At 58.5% G+C, this 20,551-nt stretch overlaps 1 protein-coding gene across 1 annotated transcript in view; it reads left to right on the top strand.

Annotated features, from left to right (window-relative positions):
- Window positions 1-15,983, top strand: part of CELSR1 (cadherin EGF LAG seven-pass G-type receptor 1) — a 153,895-nt gene extending 137,912 nt beyond the window's left edge. The window contains exons 25-35 of the mRNA XM_027854281.1: window positions 2,640-2,814; window positions 3,939-4,051; window positions 4,975-5,054; window positions 6,011-6,137; window positions 7,068-7,193; window positions 8,106-8,200; window positions 9,007-9,110; window positions 11,073-11,237; window positions 13,085-13,327; window positions 13,901-14,165; window positions 15,603-15,983. Of these exons, the coding sequence (XP_027710082.1) occupies window positions 2,640-2,814; window positions 3,939-4,051; window positions 4,975-5,054; window positions 6,011-6,137; window positions 7,068-7,193; window positions 8,106-8,200; window positions 9,007-9,110; window positions 11,073-11,237; window positions 13,085-13,327; window positions 13,901-14,165; window positions 15,603-15,627 (1,518 nt within the window). The 3' untranslated portion in view covers window positions 15,628-15,983. The remainder of the gene's footprint in view (window positions 1-2,639; window positions 2,815-3,938; window positions 4,052-4,974; window positions 5,055-6,010; window positions 6,138-7,067; window positions 7,194-8,105; window positions 8,201-9,006; window positions 9,111-11,072; window positions 11,238-13,084; window positions 13,328-13,900; window positions 14,166-15,602) is intronic.
- The last annotated feature ends 4,568 nt before the right edge of the window (window positions 15,984-20,551 follow it).

Here is a 20,551-nt window from a genome sequence, read left to right as displayed (position 1 = left end):
TCTCGTGTGAAGGACAGAGCGAAGAGCCAGAGAAGGAGGCCCAGGACGGGGCGTCTCGTGTGAAGGACAGAGAGAAGAGCACGAGGAGGCCCAGGACAGGAGGCAGGAGAGTCCCAGGGTACTTGGAGAATGCCCTGATGTTGGCAAAGCGCCTTGTGTTGTGTCGTTTCTGCCGAGATCCTGGCGCCTGCCTCGTGGGAGATGAGTAGAGGCTCATGCCGGAGACGTGGAGGCAGCTGAAGCGGACCAGCCCCAGATTTCAAGTACAGTGGTGTTTTCTGTCCGTTTTACAGGTGAGAAAACCGAGGCTCGGGGTAAAGTGACTTGCCCCAGGCAGTTCAGTCGGGGACGGGGTCCAACTCCCCACGTCTGTGTGTCCCCTGAGATGCCTCTCAATTCATTTTCTTATCCTCTGAATCATTTTTCTTAAGCCGTCAACGAAAACAGTCTCCCAGATCGGGGCCCGCCTAAGAGGCTGGAGCAGCGGCTGCCAAGCCGAGCAGTCCCTTGCGCTCTGCACCCGCTCCAGGCTGGCCTCGCTGTGGCCTGCAAGTGACCGCCCCCGCCCTGTGGCCACCAGGGAGCGGCCTTTGTCAGCCACGGCAGCTCCCGCGAGGCCGGGGAGCGACGAGGATCTGCGTCAGCCTCTGAACAGCTATTGAGCACCTGCTGTATGCCCGACGCATCACACCCAGGAAGCTTGGCTGTCCCTGGGGTTTCCTCGAGGACCACAGCAGGGGCCATGATCCCATGGTAGACGGCACCCCTCAGTGACCCCGCTCCCTGACCCACGATGACGACACAGCTGGTCAAAGGCTTCAGGCAGAGGCAGGATGACTCCATGGAGGGGCCGGGGGTCATGATGACCTCTCTCTCCCTTCCTGCCCCAGGACGCCGCGGGGGTTGGCATTCCAGGCCCATGCCACGATCCGTCCACAGCACCCAGCTGACCTCCTCGTCTCCTGGCCTTATCAGCCTGGCCCGGGCCAGGCTCGAGCCGAGGAGGGCTGCTCTGAGGTCCCGGGGGGCCCGACCCCCAGGGGGCCCGGCCCGTTTTCTCTGTGGTTTGCTCTGCTGCTCTCCCTCCCGGGAGAGCTGCCCGAGCTCGGCCCCCAGCTTTTCATCGTTGGAGCTGAGGGAGCCCCTGCCTGGGGGGCGGCCCCTTCCTGGGCCGGGAGGCCGTCACTCATGTGCTCACCTGCCGGCGAAGCTGCCCCCGCCGGTCACGCACCAGTGAGCATCGAGCCAAGGAATGTGGCGGGCCCCGAATCCGGCGCTTGGCCCAGGGCCCGCCTTTTATGAGTTTCTGTAATCTAACCATCGCGTTTCAGGGAGAGGCTCCTGGTCCCCTCCCCACCCCCGGGATTACCGGGCCGCGAATGATTTATGAACCTGAATACTTCTCTCTTTGTGTTTCCTGGAAGAGGCACCGTGCCCAGGGCCGTGGGCTGGGTGGGTGTGAAGGAGAAAACCCCCACCTCTGGACGTCGGGATCTGGAGCAGAAGGGGCCCCACAGGCCGTCTGGTCCCACCTGTGCCCGGCCAAGTGGCCCCGACAAGGACCCCCCAGCCTCCGCTCGGCGATCCACAAAGAACCTTCCGTTGGGTCTTGCTAGGCTCCAGGGCTAGCGGCTTCTCACTGGCCTGGCTGCGTCTCTCGAACTCGGCTCTTCAGCTCCAAATGTTGTACTCTTTCTTCCATTTTATCTGCCCGAGTCCCGTGTCTGGCGCAGGGAAGGACGTGTAGCCCCAGACCCCCAAAAACACCAAGAGAAAGACGTTCCTCCACAGCCCGATGTCATAGCCAGAGGCACCCCCTCTGCCAAACGGACAGGAGACTCGCACCCGCTCCCAGTCGTGGCCAGAAGAAAAATGGGCGGTAGACAGCCGGATGAAGCGTGAAGGGAAGCCTTCCCACCGCCTTGGCACCGTGCCCAGGGTGGTCCAGGCCCGAGCTCTAGCCCCACCTCAGACCCGAGAGCAGAGCCCTCAGAGCCTCAGTTTCCTCATCTCTGAAATGAGTTCAACTGCTTTGCGGGTTGTTGGGAAGATCAGCCAAGATGTGGTGTGAACAGCTTTGCAAACCTTCACCAAACACCTCTATTGTCATTGTGCATCATGTGACCTGCGCTATTGTTAGAATCCATTGCCTTCAAATCTCTTCCGTTCTGGGGGGAGGGGAGGAAGAATCTGTCCTGTTCACTGATAAGTTAACATAGTGGGTCAGCAAGCATTTATTAAGGGCCTACTGTGGGCCAGGCTCTGCCCGAGTGCTGGGGTACAAAGAAGGGGAATCGTCCCTGCTCGTCCAAAATCTGTCAAACCAAAATGATTGGGTGGGGGGAGGGTGTGGAAGTGGGGCCTGGAGGGGGCATGCCAGGAGGGGGAGGGAAGAAGGGCGAGCATCCCCGGCCTGGGCAGTGACAGGGACGACCCCTGGCGTGCAGGATGGACGAGGCCTGGAGGGGGCACCATCGTCCTAGAGAGGTGGCGCAGGGCTTCGAATGCCGAGAGCAGGCATTTGGCGTGCTGTAGTGTAGAGGCCAGGGGGAGCCATGGAGGCTGCTGGAGCCCTGCAGCGCCTGACAGCCGGCGGGGGGCGGGCCTGGCTAACCCTGCTGTGTCCGGCGTCCCTCCAGTTCACGTGCACGGTCATCGCCATCCTTCTTCACTACTTCTACATGGGCACGTTCGCCTGGCTGTTCGTGGAGGGCCTGCACATCTACCGTATGCTGACCGAGGTCAGGAACATCGACTCCGGACACATGAGGTTCTACTACGTCCTGGGCTGGGGCATCCCGGCCATCGTCACAGGTCAGCACCAGGGCCGCCACCCCGCCGGGGTTTCGGAGCTGGGAGGGGGCCCAAGCTTCTGTCAAAGTCTCTCCATCCCATTAAGAATATTCCTGGAACGCTCACCCCTTTGAGGCTAGTACCGGGTGTCCCGGGCGTAGGGGCGGCTCCTGAGGCCCAGAGGTGATGGAACATGTCCGTCCTGTGGGACTCCGGAGTCAGGAGGCCTGGTTCCTGGTGCCATCTCAGCCGTTCACTGCTCTCTGCCTTTTGCCCCTCTCAGGGCCTTAGTTTACCTCTCTGTGAAATGGATCCAGCTCTCTGTCTCCCTTATAACAGACTCCCCCAGGGGCAGCCAGGTGGTGCAGTAGATAGAGCACCGGCCCTGAAGTCAGGAGGACCTGAGTTCAAATCCGGCCTCAGACCAAACACTTGACACTTACTAGCTGTGTGACCCTGGGCAAGTCACTTAACCCCAACTGCCTGAAAAAACAAACAAAAATAAAAAATAAATAAAAAAAACAGACTCCCTCTCTGTACTTCAGACCTAGAGTCAGGATGACCTGAGTTTGAATCCTGCCTCAGACTTTATTAGTGAGGTGACCCTGAGCAAGCCCTTTCCCCTCTCTCAGCCTCAGTTTCCCTTTGCCCTGATCTCCCTTCTAGTGCTTCTGAGTCCATTGGCGCCCACCGGGCTGTGACCTAGTCCACGAACTTAGAGGATCAGTGTAGCCTGGGAGAGGTCCTCAGACACCAGGGCCTCCTCCAAGTGTTTCCTGTTGGGTGTCCCCCACAAGCCCGCAGCAGGATGAGAGGTCAAAGAGAGACACCCCCTGGCTACGTCCTCCATGACTGTCTGAGGCTGCCACGCCCCAACGCTGATGGCCAAGGACGGCCACGCTAACCTGGGGCAGGAGCTGCCCATTTTAGACCCACCCCAGGTGTCTACCAAGACTGAGCATCTGCTGGAAAGTTCCATGTGTCATTCATCGTTCTTCCAAATTAAGCCCTTTTCATTCGTTCCCCCAGTGACCCCGGATGCCCCGGGCAGTCAGAGCTCAGCAGGCCACGGGCGACTTCCCCTTTTGTGCGTGTTCCCTCTCGGGCTTCCTCCATCCTCCTGACATTTTTGTTTCATGGCTCAGGGCTCGCTGTGGGTCTGGACCCCCAAGGCTATGGGAACCCTGACTTCTGCTGGCTGTCCGTCCACGACACCCTCATCTGGAGCTTTGCCGGCCCCATCGGCATCGTGGTCATTGTGAGTACCGGGGCCAGGCCGGACGCCTTTGGCATTCTTCCTCTGTCCTTCATCGGTCAGTCGACATTTACCGAGCACCTACTCTGTGCTGGGCGCTGCACTAAGCGCCAGAGATACAAAAAGTCCAAAGCAGGTTCCTGCCCTGGAGAAACTCACGTCCAGTGGGCAGACGCCGTGCAGACAGATTCTGTGGCACGAACTCTGTACCAGATAAATAGGAGATAATTAACAGGGAAGGCCCTGGAACTAAGGGTGGGGGGCTTCAGGCCAGCTCCAGGCATGCTTACCCTTGACCTTGACAGGACAGGGCTAGGAAGAGAGAGGCGTCCCCTCTCTCTGTGAGAAGGGTCAAGAGAACTCAGTACATCTCCATTGACGGCCGCAGAGTACTCTACTTACATTGCCTGTAAAATGGGGCAGGGTCAGGCCAGGGCTTTGTGAAAAGGAGCAGCCATTCTGGGCAGGCTCAGGCACCGGGCCAGCATCAGGAGGATGACTCCAGGACCCCACGCCATGGGGACCTCACTTTGCTCCTCCGTAAAATGGGGATTCCAGCCTGCAGAACACCTTGGAACCTCCGTGGCAGGAGCAGCTGAAGCTGGTCCCTGGTCCCTACCTTAGCCTCACCCCAGAGGGAGGCCTGCTGAGCGCTCTTGGGTCCCACCTGTGCTGAGTCTGTATTATTATGGCTGAATATTAGCCCTACTTTGCAGATAAGAAAAGCGAGGTCCATGGAGCTAGGGTGTCTGGCCTCTGGTCATACAGCTAGTAAGTGCGGGGGCGAGGGAGGTCAGAGCCCCAGCACCTGACCCACATCGGGCCTGGGGCTGCCCTCCCAAAGATCTCGCACACACAGCCCCCTCCCCACCCCCGACTCTCTGGTCCAGAGGATTTTCGTGATCGTTCTTGTCCCTTCTCCCCAGCTCAACACCATCATCTTCGTCCTGTCCGCAAGAGTGTCCTGCCGACTGAAACACCGCACCTACGACCGCAGCGGGATCGTGTACGTCGGTGGTGTGGGTGCGAGGGCCGGCCTGGGAGAACGAAGATGTGGGGGGAGCGCCTGGGGCTCTGTGGGGGCAATCAGGCCCTCATCCAGAGCCTAGAACCCTCTGGCCTTGGAGATCCCCCTCCCACCTGGGGAAGTGGGACAAGGCAGCGGAACGAGGCTGCTTCATACCATGAAAGTGGCCTTCTTCCGGGGGGGTTGTGAGCTTGGAAACGCTGGGGCACGGAGCCCCGCTGACTTTCTCAGTGGCTCCGGATGGAAAGTTGAGACAAAGCTGCCGTCCTCTGGGGGCACACGTTCTAACGGGGGCCTGGGGGAGCCAGGGCATACGAGAAAGCTCAGCTGCGTGCCCCAATGGTCCTTGGGGCGCAGGAGCAGGACGGATGTCCAGGGCCAGGGTGGGGGTGAGCCATGCCTGGCGGTGGGCAGGGCAGATGATGAAGGCCAGAGCCCAGTGACAGGAGCCGCACTGAGGCCTCACCAGAGACTCCCTGCCCATGGGAGCAATGTGGACGTCCAGGGGCCAGGCCCTGCCCATTGTGGGTCTGGGATTCCTCCTCTTTCAAGTCAGGGGCTTGGACTAGCTGGGCTCTCAGGACCCTCCCCACTGCATACCCATTCCCCAGGAATCCAGTTTAGACCCCCAGAGTCACGGACGCCTCCCACTCCCAAGTTTCCACACAAAACGTTCCTGCAATCAGCTGTGCATCCTGACCTTGTGGGTCCGGGGAGGAGGCTTTTTTCACCTGCCCAGATTTAACAGAGAGGCTCACATTCTCTTTGGCCATTCCATTCAAATGAACCAACTTTTATTTAGCATCGACTGTGTATGGGTCCCTGTGTTCCATGCCGAGAACACAGAGCTAGGCGCCGACCTTGCCTGGGGGGCCCAGGGTGACTCCTCCCAGGGTTCCTGGGACGGGATTGTAACGCGCGGTCTCCCTTCACAGCTCTGGCCTCCGAACAGCCTTCCTGCTGCTTCTGCTGGTCAGCGCCACGTGGCTTCTGGGGCTGATGGCGGTCAACAGCGATGTGATGGCCTTCCATTATCTCTTCGCGGTCTTCAGCTGCTTACAGGTGAGAGACCAGCACTGACCCGGCCCGTGCCAAAGGGGCTTGGCAGTTTGCTGCCTCTCTCGCCCCTCTCGTCAGTCCCCTGAGGTACGGCCTCCTTGAACAGTCCTGGGGGAGGGGCCGCTCCCTGACAGTCACAACTCCCTGAGATTCAGCAAGCCCTCCTTGCGACTGGCACAGTCTGGGGAATTTGGGAACCACCTCTCGGGAATTCCAACATGAGCCCCTTCCCTCCAAACCACCGTCAGCCCAGGTCTGTCTTCTGCCTGAGCTTGGGTTAAAGCATTGCACTTCCTGCCCACCTGTGTGGTCATCCAGGCACAATGGCTCTCTGGGGCCTCCCCTGGGAGAGGGGTGAAGGGCAGACAGCCCCCCGCAAGGACTTCCCACGAAGCCAACAGAAGCGGTATTATAATGTCTTGGGCAGGGAAACAAACAGGTCTGAGGCATCAGACTCGCTGCCCCCAAGGGCTGGCTTGAGGGCCGTCACAAAGAAATGCCAGGCGTCCTCTGAGACCTCTCATTTTCCCAGCCCCTCGGCCGTGGAAAACTGAAGTCACTTTTCTTGGAGACCCCCATCTGGGCAGGGCAGCTCCAGGGCCCTGTGTCTCCCCAGGCTTTTGTCTGAAGCCTCCGGAGCCCCTCCTCTACCCAGAGGACCCATGGGCTTGCTCTCCCGCACTGCCCGGCAGCCTCTCCCCTGAGCCTGGCAGCTTTCAGAAACCTGAGCTTCTCTGGGAAAGCAGGCTCTGGGGCCACCATAGGGCCAGTGCCCCTGCAAGGGCCGAGTCTGGGCGGGGCCTCTAGGCTTGTGTGGCCCGGCTTGGCCGTCTGGGAGGTGGCCAGGCATCCGGGAGTTGGCCTAGCCAGGCCACCCGGGAGGTGGCTGAGCCCATCCTCTGACACCTCCTCCCACACCCCTCCCTCATCCAGGGGCTCGCCATCTTTTTCTTCCACTGCGTGGTCAACAAGGAGGTGCAGAAGCACCTGAAGGCCACTCTGATGGGGAAGAAGGCCCACCCAGACGACTCCACGACCACCAGAGCCACGCTGCTGACCGTAAGGAAGGCCCTGGAGGCTCTGACCTCCTTCTCGGAGGCCAAGGCCTCCGCAGCCACAGCCTGTAGCGAGGCCCCCCAAAGGTCCAGCTTCTCACCTGTCACCCCAATTCTCCGTCCCACCCCCCAAGGGCTGTTCTCCCAGCCCCTGCTCCTTTAGGCTCCCCCCAGGGTGAGAAGCTGCGGGGTGGGAGGACATGGCAGGAGCACCCCAGAGACCGCACATTAGCCCCCTTCTGCCTTTTCTGCGAGCCTCAGTTTCCTCAGTCAGCATGCTGCAGGGCCAGAAAGCTGACTTGAGTCAGGGCTGATTGGGGGGGGGGAGTTTCCTGGGCTTCCAGCACCAATGACATCACAGGCAGGACTGGAAAAAAGGGAGTCTGGGAAATGGGCCCATGCTCCTCAGACTCCCCACTCCCTGGGCTGTCCTGGACCACCGAGGGATAAACTCCGCCCACCTTAAGCCACTGGCTGGTCTCACCAAGTCCTGTCTCACACCCCCTTGTCTCAGCCCCAGACTGGGGAAGTGACTGGCCCAGGGTCACATGGCTGGCAGGGAGCAGACTCAGAACAGGGGCTCTGTCCAGCCCTGACATCCCGTGAGGGAGGAGCCTGGGGGCCAGGAGGGTCCCGAAGCCACAAGATAGGACTAACGCCCAGGCTGATTTTGGGGGCAGGGAAGAGTCCAGTTTGTTTAGAGTTCCCAGTGGGCATCATACTGCGGGAGACCTCGAATGCCAGGATGAGATTTCACTGTCCTGGGTAGGCAGTAGGGGTCCACTCTGCTTAGGGAAGGCCCAGCCCCTACCCTGGGACAGGCGTCGTCATCCACATTGGGCTGGCCGGCGGCTGCCCCTTGTCCGGTTGGGGCGTCCTGGCCCCACCCCCAACACGACCCACTTCTCCTTTCCAGCGGTCCCTGAACTGCAACAACACCTATATCGAAGAGCCGGACATGTACCGCACGGCGCTGGGCGAGTCCACGGCTTCGCTGGACAGCACCATCAGGTCAGCCCCGCGCCCTCTCCCTGCTGCACACCTGCCTCTGGGGAAGCCAGTCGGTGCCTGTGCCCCAGGGCTGCTCCCGGGCCCTGGGCAGTCACTACTCCTTCAGAAACAGAGCCTGCGAGATGGCGGAGGGGAAAGAGCTGGGCGCGGCTGCTGCTCGTTCTGGTCCCTACGTCTGGATGACCCTGGCCAGGAGCCTACCGGAGACCAGCCCAACAAGCATTTATTAAGCACCTACTGTGTGCCACACTCGGGTGTGACAGAGATACAAACGAAAGTAGCCTCTTCCCTCAAAGAGCTTACATTTTCCCGGGGTGGAGAGAGAGAACAAAAGGCAGAGTGACCCTGAGCAAGTCACTGGGCCTCAGTTTCCTCTTCTGTAAAGCAAGAAGAGGGTGGAGTAGATGGCCTCTGGGGCATCTCCAGAGCCAGGACCCTGGGTCCTTGATCATTCGAAGAGGGAGAGAAGGAGGGAGTCTACACCAGCACCAGGAGCCTGGGATGCTGGAAGGAAGGGAGGGAGGGGAGAACCGAGCGTGAGGCGTTGTCAGGCGCCCTGGCAGAGGAGGCAGGGGCCTCAGATAGGCTGAGCGGCCTGCCCGAGGATGCCCAGCCAGGAAGGGGCTGAGCTGGGTCCTCCGTCCCAATCCCTTCTGCTGGGGCCTGTGGGCTCAGACGGGAGCCGTGGAGAGGACGGTGACGGGCCCTGCAGGACACTCGGCGTCCCCCTCCTGCCGCGTCGGCCCCTCGGGGGCACCGCCTGGCTCCCCGGCAGCTCCTGAGCAGACACACTCCCGCTGTTGCAGGGAGGAGGGGACCAAGAAGCTCAGCGTGTCCTCAGGCCAAGCAAGAGGCCGCCCTGAACCTGACGCCCACCTCTTCCGGAGGAGGAACAGCAAAAACCCCAGGGGTGAGAGCGCCTTTGGCACCGAGCAGGGGCTGTGCCCCTCTGGGTCCTGAGGTCAGGGGCTTCAGCTTGGTGGGTGGGCGAGATTCCTCCCTCCGCATCTGTCTCCCTGTCTCTGTCTCTCTGTGTCTCTCTCTCTCCATGTCTCGTTTCTATGTCTCTGTCTTGGTTTCTCTGTCTCTCTTTCCTCTCTCTGTCTCTCTTTCCTTTCTTTCTCTCCTCTCTCTCCCTTTCCTCTCTCTCTCTCTCTCCTCTCTCTCATCTTCTTTCTCACTCTCCCTTTCTCCTCTGTCATTCTCTCCTCTCTCTCTCTTTCTCCTCTCTGTCTCCATATTTTAGTATCTCTTTGTCTCTGTCTCTCCATGTCTCTGTCTCCTTCCTCTCTGTTCCTCTCCTTCCTCTCTTTCCTCTCTGCCCCTCTCTCCTCTCCCTGCTTCTCTTTATCCATCCCTTTCTCCTCTTTCTCTCCTTACCTTCTCTCTTCTCTCTCCTCTCTCCTCTGTCTGTCTCTTTTCCCTCCTCCCCATGTCCCTCCCCTTCTCTTCCTCTCTCTCCTGTCTCTCTCTCTCACCTACCACAGTAGCCCGCTCTGACCCCATCCCTCCTCTGCTCTGGGAGTCTCGGGGGGCTAAGGGCTTGGCACGTGGGGCTCTGCAGCCTGGCTCTCCCTGACCTTTCTAGCCTCGCTCCACCCGGTTCCCGTGCAGGCTCTCTCGGCTTCAGCCAAACCAACCATTCCCCTCCGGGGGCCTGAGCCCCCAGGAGCACCCTCTGTTCTCCAGCTCCATCTGCTGAAACCTTTCTCCAGGAAAATACAGCCTTGCTAACCTGGCATTGGAAGCCTCCTCCACAGCCTGCCTCCCATCTCTCTCCCAGGCTGTTTCACTGCAGAATCATGGAATGTTTCCTATCCCACCCTACCCTCTCCCAACCCCTGTCCACCTGCTGCCAGCCGGCCCATCTCTCAGGGCCAAGCTCCAGATGCCCTCCCGCCTTGGCTTTCCCAGCTCTCCAGAGGGGGTGGGAGTGATCTCCCCAGCTGCCCTCCCGTGCTCTCATGCTGGTTTCCCTGGCGTTGGCCCCCAGTAGACAGTAAGCTTCCTGAGGGCAGGGATTGTGTCTTATTCCTTCTTGGACTTCCTCCCTGCCGTCCCTGGCCAGCCTGCTCCACCATTGAGTGAAACAAATGATTGTGGGAGTGACCGACTTAATGAATGAAGGATGAAAGAAGTTAGTGGCTGAGTGGATGGAGCGAGTGAATGAGGAACCAAGTGAAGCAGTGATTTTTAAAATCCGACATGCGGGTCCCCCAGAAAGAGCATTTCCCCGCCCTGGCACGCACACAGAGTGACCCAGTCACTGGCCAAGCTGATGGAGGACCTTCCAGGAACCTTCCCCCTCCCCCTCGATTCTCGGGGTGTCTCTGCTGACTCTCTCCGCGTCTCTGGTCTGCATCTGTTTGTGCTCAGGCGTTTGTGTGTTGACTTCCCCGTTAGAGTGGAAGCTCCGGGAGGGCAGGAACTATCTTCTCCCTGTACTTAACCCAGTGCCTCACACATAGCAGGCAGTGAATCAACAACTAAATGCTTATTAAGCTCCCCCACTGTGCTTGGCACTGTGCTAAGCACTGAGGACACACCAAGAGGGCCCTCAAAGAGCTTCCAGTCCAATGGCATCGTCGCGCTTGTCGACTAAGAGATGGTGTCTTATGCTGATGGGGAGGGTACAGATGAATGAATGAGTGAATTAGCAAGTCAGTGAAGGAATGAACGGGGTGGATTTTTGAGTGGATGATAAAGAATGAGGAAGTCAATGAATAAGTGAGAAAGTGAGTGAATAAATGAACAGATGAGTCAGGGGAGGAAGGAGCGGTGGGGGGGTCTTCACCCCTCTTCTTAGCCCTGAGGGCTCTGAGCGGACGCACCGGTCAACCTGCTTGCTGACCCAGGCCTTTGGCCTTCTCAGGCAATGACTCAGACTCGGACAGTGAGCTGTCTCTGGAGGAACACAGTAGCTCCTACGCCTCCTCGCGCTCGTCAGACAGCGAGGAAGACGGGGCGGACGAGAACAAGTGGACCCCCGGCTCCTGCAAAGCCAGTGGCCGGGGCCCCGTCCACAGCACCCCCAAAGGTACAAGGGAGGGCGGGGAAGGCCGGGGAGCCTCTGCTGCCGCTTGGGGAAATAGAGACGGAGAGCGCGTCTCCCCAGCGCTTGTGGCGCCTTTGGCCGGCCCTCAAGCACGTTTTTCGGCACCTGAGGACCGCAGTGTCCCACCCGCGATCAGCCTGCCCTCGTTGGCTGCCCGCTGCAATCCTGCAGCCCGCTGCTCTGGTTATCATCCCATTTTTAGAGGAGGACACTGAGGTTGCCCGAGGCCCCCCAGCCAGAGAGTGTGAGCTGGGTCCTCCAACACCCCCAGTGTCCCCAGCCCGAGTCTGGCCCCTCTGCACTGCTAGCCACAGACTGGAGCTAATTGATACTCAAGACTGCTCCCACCCAGAGAGCCTTTCCAAGGGGCGCGGGGGAGAGGCTCCTGCAACAAAGGCTTCCGAGGAGACGTGCAGCTTCTCAGGGGGAGTCCTTTTGTGTGGAAGTCTCTCCTTCAGACTCGGTGCAAACCACCCCTCCCTCCCTCCCTCACCCCCTCCCTCACCTGTGGCGGAGCCTGGAACCCGGCCAGCGGGAAGGAGGACTGGGGAGGAAGTGGGCAACCCTCACACTGCCTTGTCTATAAAAAAAAGTCCTGAATCGGGCCCTGCTGGGTCGGAGACCGTGAGGACGAAGGCACAGACTGGGGAGAAGCCTCAGGCCCGGGGCAGCCTGGCCCCACGCAGAGCATGGCTTCTGCTTGTGGACTCCCACCTTCCCACGATAGAATCCTGGCAGTGCCCATCTGACCACCCTCCCAGGCTCCCAGGGGCTCTCCTCACTACTTGTGGGAGGCAGGGTGTGCTGGCCAGGGCACTCCCAGTGGGGGAGTAGAGAGAGCCCAGGACTACAGAGAGGAAGGGAATGGGCTAAACGCTTAGACTTAACGTCTGGAAAAACTCCAAGCTGTCCCAGTGCGGTATGAGCTACCTCTGATGTGATGAGCTCCCCGTCGCTGGAGGCCTCCAAGCAAAGGCTGGAGGGTCCCTTGGTAGAGATACTATGAAGGGCATTCTTGTTCAGGTCAGGGTTGGACTTACTGATCCCCAAGGCCCCTCCTAACTCTGGGATTCTGTGCTGTGGGTTCCCATCACAGCTTTCACATTTACTGGATGTGTGACCCTGAGATGATAGACTAAGAGATGTAAGAGACTGCAGACGCTGTCTGCGATGACCTGCCCCCTTCTTTTACAGAGCAGGAAACTGAGGCTCAGAGACATGACATGATTTGCCCAAGGTCACACAGGTAGTAAGTGTCCAAGACTAGACTTGCACCTCGGTCTCCCTGCCTCCAACAAATCCTGTGCTCTCTGCACTCTGGCAGGCTGCCCCCGGAGTCAGAGGACAGGAGGCTGCATTGTAGCCCTTCTACCTCTGTTTCCTGAGATAATGATTCCTGCCCCATCCCCCTCTGAGGATGGTGGTGAGCCATCCTGCGTGTGCCACCTCAGTGTGAGCCGCTGTGGTTCTTCTCTGGAAGGAACACAGTCTGTCTGTGGAGGAACACAGTAGCTCCTACACCTCCTCGCGTAGGAAACTGTCCTCCAGGGACAGTTTTACCCAGTGGCTAGAGGGCCAGCCTTGGAATCACAAGGATCTGACACTGTGACCCTGGGCAGTCACCTACCTTCTCAGGGTCCCAGGTAGCCCTCTGAGACTCAAAGTGGGACAGCTTTGACCACTAGGAAAGGTGGGGGTGGGGGGTGGGACACACTTTGAGCTGGAATCTGTCCACATGGGGGTAGGGAAACAACAGTCCAGGCTGGCATGGGAGGAGGTCAGGGAAGGCCTTCCTGCGGTCGAGTCTGTCATGTTGTTTTGGCCCCCAGCGGACTCTCTGTCCAACCACATCAAGGCCTCGTGGCCCCCAGATGGCGTGACGGGCAGTGATGGTGAGGACACTAGATGTAAGCCAAAGCTGAAAGTGGAGACCAGAGTGAATGTGGAGCTTCACCAGGAGGACCAGGGGGATGACGGCAAGGATGTGCCCTCGGACAGGGAGAACCCAGGGCCGCCCAGGGACAGTCAGACAGCTCCCCAGACCAACCACCAGCACACAGAGCAGCGGAAAGGTACCAGCTGCCCCCTCCCCCTCCACTGGCCCATCTAAGCCGGTGCCGTCACGGCCCGCGTTCCTGGAGTGCCTTCTCACTGGTGAGGCTCCCACCGCCCGTGCTGATTGCAGCCCTTCCCTGAGTCATCACGGCCAAGAGTCACCACTCGCCTTCACGGTGCGGTGCGTGTGTGCTGCCACAGACCATTCCTATGAATGCGTGCGTGAGTGAGCCTTTACTGAGCTCTTACTTTGTCCTGTGACAAGGGCTAGGAGTACCATACAAAAGCGGGCTGGTCCCCGCCCCCCCTGCGCTTCCCTTCTCCTGGGGGACGCACAAAGCATTTATTAGCTTCCTACTGTATACCAAGAGCTGTGCTAGGTATAAAAAGACAAAAAAGTGAAATAATTCCTTCCCTGAAGAAGCTCTTGTTCTGTTAATGTCACGTGGCTTATTGTTGATTTTATTCTTACCATTATCTTTGTTGTACACCTTAAAACCTTCACCAAAGGGTGCTCCCTTCACTAGCGCAGATCGCTGCCTCTCTGTACCTTGCAGAGCCCTAAGACCTCCACGTCTCTCTCACCACAGGCATCTTGAAAAACAAAGTGACCTACCCCCCGCCCCTGAGCGAGCGGGACCTTAAAAACCGACTGCTGGAGAAGCTGGCGGATCACAGCCAGACCGTGAGCTCGTCCAGGACGTCTTCCCTCGGCTCCAGTGATGGCATTTGCCCCACGCTCGACCCAGGAGTGACCGTCAAAAACTCCCCAAGGGAACATTGCGGGGACCAGCTGAATGGGATGGTCATGAACGTGCGCGCCGGGACCGTCCACGCAGACGCGTCAGATTCAGAGTAAGTGGGGCTGGTGGGAGGGACTCTGGCCATGCCCCTCACTCCTGGAGGCCAGGCGGGGCCCTCAGGGCCACCCCTCTGTCTCTCCATCCTAGAGGCCCTCCCGGGGAGGGCAGGGAGTGTGGGCCAGCCTGAGGGCCAGGAAATGGACAAAGGGATGCCTTGGGGACCCACTCATGTGATCCTCTGAGCTTGGGCCCGGAGGGTGGGGGTGTCCCTGTAGTCGAAGGGTGACTGAGAACCACAGATTAACTTTGTCTGTGTCCTATTGGGTTTTCATTTATTTTGTTAAACACTTCCCAATTACATACAATACGAGTCACTGGCTTGGGCTGTGAGTTTGACCCCTCTGACCTAGAATGACAGGTAATGTGTGCCTGAGCTTGGGGTCTGGTGGAGCCCTGGACCCCATTTCAGGGAAATTAGCTGTAACGTCAGACTGACCGTAAACAAAAATTTTGGTTTGGCTTTGTATAGACGGTCCCCCCCCCGCCCCGTCATCGACACATATGCATACACACGTATGCATACATGCATGTGTCCATGCTCACACATGATCTCTAAGGACCCTCCTGGCTCAGACATCCCCCTGTTCTAAGGTCTCTCCTGGTTCTGACATTCCCTGTTCTAAGGCCCCTCCCAGCTCTGACATCCCCTGTTCTAAGGTCCCTCCTGCTCTGACATCCCCCTGTTCTGAGCCGTCTCCTACTTCTGACATCTCCTATTCTCAGGCCCCTTCCACCTCTGACATCCTCTATTCTCATGTTATGATCACCACTTCAGAGCTGTAGGAGACATTAGAGGCCCCCCATTTTACAGATGAGAAAGCTGAGGCCCAGAGTGGGTTAGTGACCCGCCCAAGGTTCCACAGGAGGCCAGCAGCAGAGCTGAGAGTCGAGGGTACATGTTCTGCCCCTGTGCTCCCCAGCTCTGATGGCTGTGATGAGCCCCGCTCCCTCCCTGACCTCTCCCGGGGATGGGCCCCTTTCTGAGAGCCCGGGCTCTCCAGTCACGAGGGGACACCATCGGGCTGCGCCTGCAGCATCTGCTGGATGTAGTAGGCGCTACATCGGTGTTTATTGACTGCTCCCCATCCTTCTGAAACGGGGCTGTCGTCCCCCCTTCATTCTTCCTCGCTCTTCACAGCTTGGCTCTTTGAGCTGGAGTGGATTTGAAACCAGAACCCAGATTCCACTCTCAGCTCTGTTGCCGCCCCTCGAGGGACCCTGGGCCCTCAGTTTCCTTCCGTGGGGGGTGGGGGAGGGGGTGGAGAAGCTCCCTCGGAGGCTGCCGGGCCGTGGGCCCCCCTGGGCCCTCAGACACGTTGTCCCCCTCTGACCGGGCGGCACCGAGGGTCCGCGTGCTCTGCCCTACCCGTGTGCGGTGTCTCAATAAGCCATCCGTGGCATCCTTTGCTTTCCTTCTTCTCGTGAACAGAGGCAGTAACGAGACTTCCATTTGAATCATCAGGAAATCATGACCCTCTGGGCCCCAGGACCCGCCTGCCTGCAGCCCCGCCTCGGGAGTCTCGGCTGCAGGGATGCGGCCTCTTTTCCTGTGCAGTTTACATTTCACGGCAGACCTGGGACAGCTTCGGACACTAAGTGCCTGTTGGAACGTCCAACCTGTGCCAAAGCCTTTGGGAAACTGCCCAGGCCACACTGCCACAGCGCGGCTCCGAAACAGGAGGCAGCGGGGGCAGAGCCGGTCTGGGCCCAGACACCCACGCAGTGCCTTCCAGGACCCCTCCATCCCCCTTTTCAGGACCATTTGTCTTTCAAACAAACTTTGACATATAAAGAAATGTAGATACTTTTATATATTTTGTACGGTGATTCTCTAAGGAAGAAAAAAAGCCCTGTGTATATTTTGCATTTGTATTGATTTGGTGGGTACCTGGAGATTGCTATGGGGAAAAAACCTCAATATTTTTATATTGGAAGAAAAATGCACAGTTGTACCTGAATCTGGCTTGGTAAGGATGACGGACAGGGTCAGCCCAGGAGCTCGGCACGTGGCTTCTCATCTGCCCCGCGGGAGGCTGCAGATGTCTCTCGCTGCCCCTGGCGGTCAGCTCTTTTCGAGTGTCCGGGCAGGCCCAAGAGAAGCATCAGCTTGGACCCATTGTGGCCCGCGGAGGCTGCCATTGTGGCCAGCACGTGCTGGGCATCTGTCAACTTAGCGGGTCCTCGGCCAGGCGAGGCACCAGGGCCCGCCAGGACCCGCAGAGTGAGGCTGGCCGGGGTCAGGCAAGGGAGAGGTCTCCTTCCGGTTCTTCAAGGTTGCACGTACCTACATACATTCACAGTGGACGCAGGAAGGGTGTGCCTTCTGGCCACATATTCCAGCTCCTTGGGAGCACTGGATGCGGGGAATTTAGAAACGTCTCCCTCCCCCAAGGCGTTTGGCCAGTTACTTGGGTTAGTTCTAGATGCTGGGCTCCCTGAGGTCCCAAGGCTGCGGGCCCCAGACTCCCCAGGCCAGAAGGCCGGCCGATCTCTCCCTGTGGCTTGGGATGACATCACCCCCTGCATGTCAGGGGCAGCTGGCTGCTGCTTCCGAGAGGAGGACGTGCATGAGAAGCCATCGGGTCACAGGAGAGCTCTGGGGGACAGCAGGGCCGGCCGAGGGAGGGGAGACAGGCAGCCCCCCACTTCCACCTGTATTGGGGGTAGGGCAGGGACTCGCCCACAGAATCCTAATAAAGCCCCAAGGCTTCCATCGTGAGGGTGGGAACAGTCACCATGGGACATCTTGGGATGGAAGCTGACCTGGGATGTGTCCATGAACCCCCATCCCCCACCCCCACAAGGCCAAGGTCAAATACACGGTCAGTTCTATAAAAGACAGAAAAATGAAAACCTATTTTTATGACAAAATTTTATGTGAGATGAGACACTGGAGGTTTTTGGTTTTTAACAAATGAATATTTATTAATGCTCAGAACACTGGAATTACAGCACAGCTGAGGCTACAATAAATTAAGAGGTTTCTGAACGTGTGTGAGCTCTGCTACTTCTCCCTCATTGCGCCTTTGGGCCTCGCCCCGCCCCAAGATGCCTGAGTGGACACCGCCACGAAAGTGCATATACATGTGTGTACATGCACACACGCTCACACACCTGCCTATCGGGCCGATCTGCCTCTGCTTCTGGATGGAAGGACAGATGACAGGTTTGGAGTTGGGGTGCTAGGGGCAGAGGGCACATCCTCTCTGTGGGATGTGCATGGCCCAAGACACAACCGTCCTCTGCAAAATGAGGTGGCTGGACTCCTCTGGGGTCCCCTTCTGCTCGGGGTTCTTCTGACACGCGAAGCTGGGGGTCTACACACGTGCCTATGGACACACAGACACACTCACATCCGATGATGCGCTAACACTGTGATGGTGTCTAACACGGGGCTGTCACAAGATGCGACCCTAAAGCCCCAGGCTGGGGTGAGTGACAGGACCCCTGGGGAGGCTCCCCTGGTCCTGACCAGGCCACTCTGAGGAAGGAGAGGGGTTCTCCTTGGACTCCGGAGCTCCCTGAGGGCAGGGACTGCTCTGTTTTGGCTTTGGCATCCTCAAGGATCAGCACAGAATGAACCCTTAACCTGGGCAGCTCAGGGGGAGTCAGGAAGACCTGAATTCAAATTCAGCCTCAGACACTGTGTGGCCCTGGGCAAGTCACTTAACCCCTGTCTGCCTCAGTTTCCTCAATAATGGCACCTACCTCCAAGGGCTGTTGTGAGGTGCTTAGCGCAGAACCTGGCATCTCGTAGGTGCTGTGTCTTCGGTCGTTTTCAGTTGTGTCTGACGCTTTGTGACCCCAACTGGGATTTTTTTGGCAGAGATACTGGAGAGGTCCTTTCCTTCTCCAGCTCATTTTACAGATGAAGAAACTGAGGCAAACAGGGTAAAATGACTTGCCCAGGGTCACAGAGCTAGTCAGTGTCTAAGGCCACATTTGAACTCAAGTCTTCCTGACTCCAAGCCTGGTGCTCTATCCACAGCACCACCTAGCTTCCCAAAATATTATCACTATTATTATTATAATTATTAATGATTTATTTGAGGGCAAATCATTGGCCCTTGAGGGTAAATCTGATTTGTGGAAGTAGCCAGAAGTCAAGAGCCCCAGTTGCTGAGATTGGGGGGGGGCCTCAGTGAGTTGGGAGGGGGCCGGCACCTGGGATGAAAAATGGAGCGTGTGGGGAAAAAAAGAGACAATTTGGCCTTTGCAACTCCTGGATTGATTTCAGACCCGCCGGGCCCAAGCCCATCCCCAGGAGCATGACCTCCAGGGGCCAGAGCCTGGTACAAAAGGGAAGTCAGCCCCAGCCCCGAACCCAGCCATACTGCACAGAAGCTTGGAACTAGAAGGGAAGGAAACTCTGGGGTCTCTGGTCCAACCCCTACCTGGGCATAAGTCCCCTTAAGTAGGCGTCCACCCTCCACCTGAAGCCGTCCAGTGAATGCGTGCTCCCCCTTGCCCACAGCAGCCCATTGCCTTTGGGACGCCTCTCATTGCTGACATCTTTTCCTGCTTGGAGCCTGGCATCCCGTCTCTGTCTCTGTCACTCTCTGTGTCGGTCTCTCTGTCTCCCCCTCCTCGCCACCCCCTCTTGTCCTCAACTCTTGGTCCCTCCCTCCTCTCTCTGTCTCTGTCTGTGTCTCTCGCTGTCCGTCTCTGTTTCTTTGTCTCTGTCTCTGCCCCTCTGTTTCTCTTGTCTCTGACAGGGTTATGGATCTGGAAGCTGGAAGGGACCCCGAGACCCTCTAGTCTACCCCTCCCTTATTTGGTAGAAGGGGACACTTGGGCGCAGAGACATTAAGTGGCTTGCTGGCCCATGGTCCGACCAGTAGTAAAGAGCGGAGAGAGGATTCAAACCCCCGCCCCGCTGTGCCCTTGGACCAGCCCCCAAGCTCACTCCTCCTTCCCCAGGACTATTTACATAACGGCAGCTGGGATTTCTGCTTTGATCTCTCTTCCCCCGGCTCCACCTGTCCAGGTGCTGCAAACGTCCCCAGGTGGCGTCACTATCCCAGGCCAAGCCCCACCAAGCCTGTCCCCCTCCCACCTGCCTTCCTCTGCGCTTCCGCGGCTTCTCCTAAACTGGGGCGCCCAGAGCTGAGCCCAGTCCTCAGAGGGGAGCGAGCCCTCCTGCCCCAGGTGCCCTCTGATCTCCTGGCCGCCGTCCTCCGGCCGTCTACCGTCCCACACTGAGCTAGCAGTCACTAAAGCAGGGAGACAGCCCCCCCCCAACTCCCTCCTTCTGCCTTCCTGCCTGGGGTGCTAGCCTGTGTTCTCCCGGCCTCCAGCGCCCTCCCCAAAGTCCAGAGGCCTCCCGGGCAGCAGATCCCAAAGCGTGCGTAAGTACCTGCCCCCCAGCCGCACCCCCACCCAGCTGCCAAGGGGATGCTGCTCCTGCTTCGGGCGTCTGTGTCAGCTCGTGCTTGGAGCCGGGGGTGGGAGGGGGTTCTTGGATGACAAATGCCTGGGCAGGGGGATTTTCCATCATCAAGACGGAAAGAAGGCTCCCCCTCCCCCCACCCCACCCCACCCCACCCCACCCCTCGCCACCTCACTGCCCAGCAAGGAGCCTGCAGCCCGACTCCGGCTGGGAAGCATCGCGGTGGAAACCCGTGGGAGCCCGGCCACCTACCCCGACGTCGTCACCTGCGCTGTCCCCGACGCCAGCCAGACCTTCTTAATTTCTCATCGGCCCTTCCTCTTCTCCCTGTCCTGCCTTAGGTCGGGCGTATTTATGATCAGAGCACAGTTGGAAAGACGTCGCTGCTGGCCGCTCTGAGCCTCAGTTTCCTTCTCCGTGTAAGATGCGGCAGTGGGACTCCAGGATCTCAAAGGTCCCTTCCAGCACGGGTAGACGACGGTTCTCACGTTTTTGTATTGCTGTAGGGTTTATAAAGGGTTTTCTCACCACGACTGTAATGCAAGTCTATGTGTGTCTGTACACATCCCACGTAGTGTGTGGGGGGGGAGGGGGGGTTGGGGGGAGGTTTCCCGGACCTAGGACTACATCAGCGGAGGGAGATCCTAGTATGGGAACTCCCTCCACCCATTCAAATTGGGAACCGATATGTAACTTCTTTGAGACAACGTGCTGGACGTGGAAGGGCTAGGTGACTTGCCCCAGGGTCATATGGTCAGTGGGTATCAGGGCCAGGGCTTACACTCCCGTCTTACTGACCCTGGGGTCTTTATCTTTTGTACCAAGCTGCCTCTCCTATGCAAATAGGATCTTCCTCATTTTACAGATGAATAAACCGAGGCTCAGAGGAGCAGAAATGACTTGCCCAGGGTCACACAGCTAGTACATGTAATAGCCAAGACCCAAACCTGTCTTCTGAGATCTGCCTGGTGAGACAGACTCCCTGACCA

Source organism: Vombatus ursinus, unplaced genomic scaffold, assembly GCF_900497805.2.
Source record: "Vombatus ursinus unplaced genomic scaffold, bare-nosed wombat genome assembly UNPS02010394.1, whole genome shotgun sequence".
NCBI classification, from domain to species: domain Eukaryota; kingdom Metazoa; phylum Chordata; class Mammalia; order Diprotodontia; family Vombatidae; genus Vombatus; species Vombatus ursinus.
This window is presented reverse-complemented; position numbering and strand designations above follow the sequence as displayed.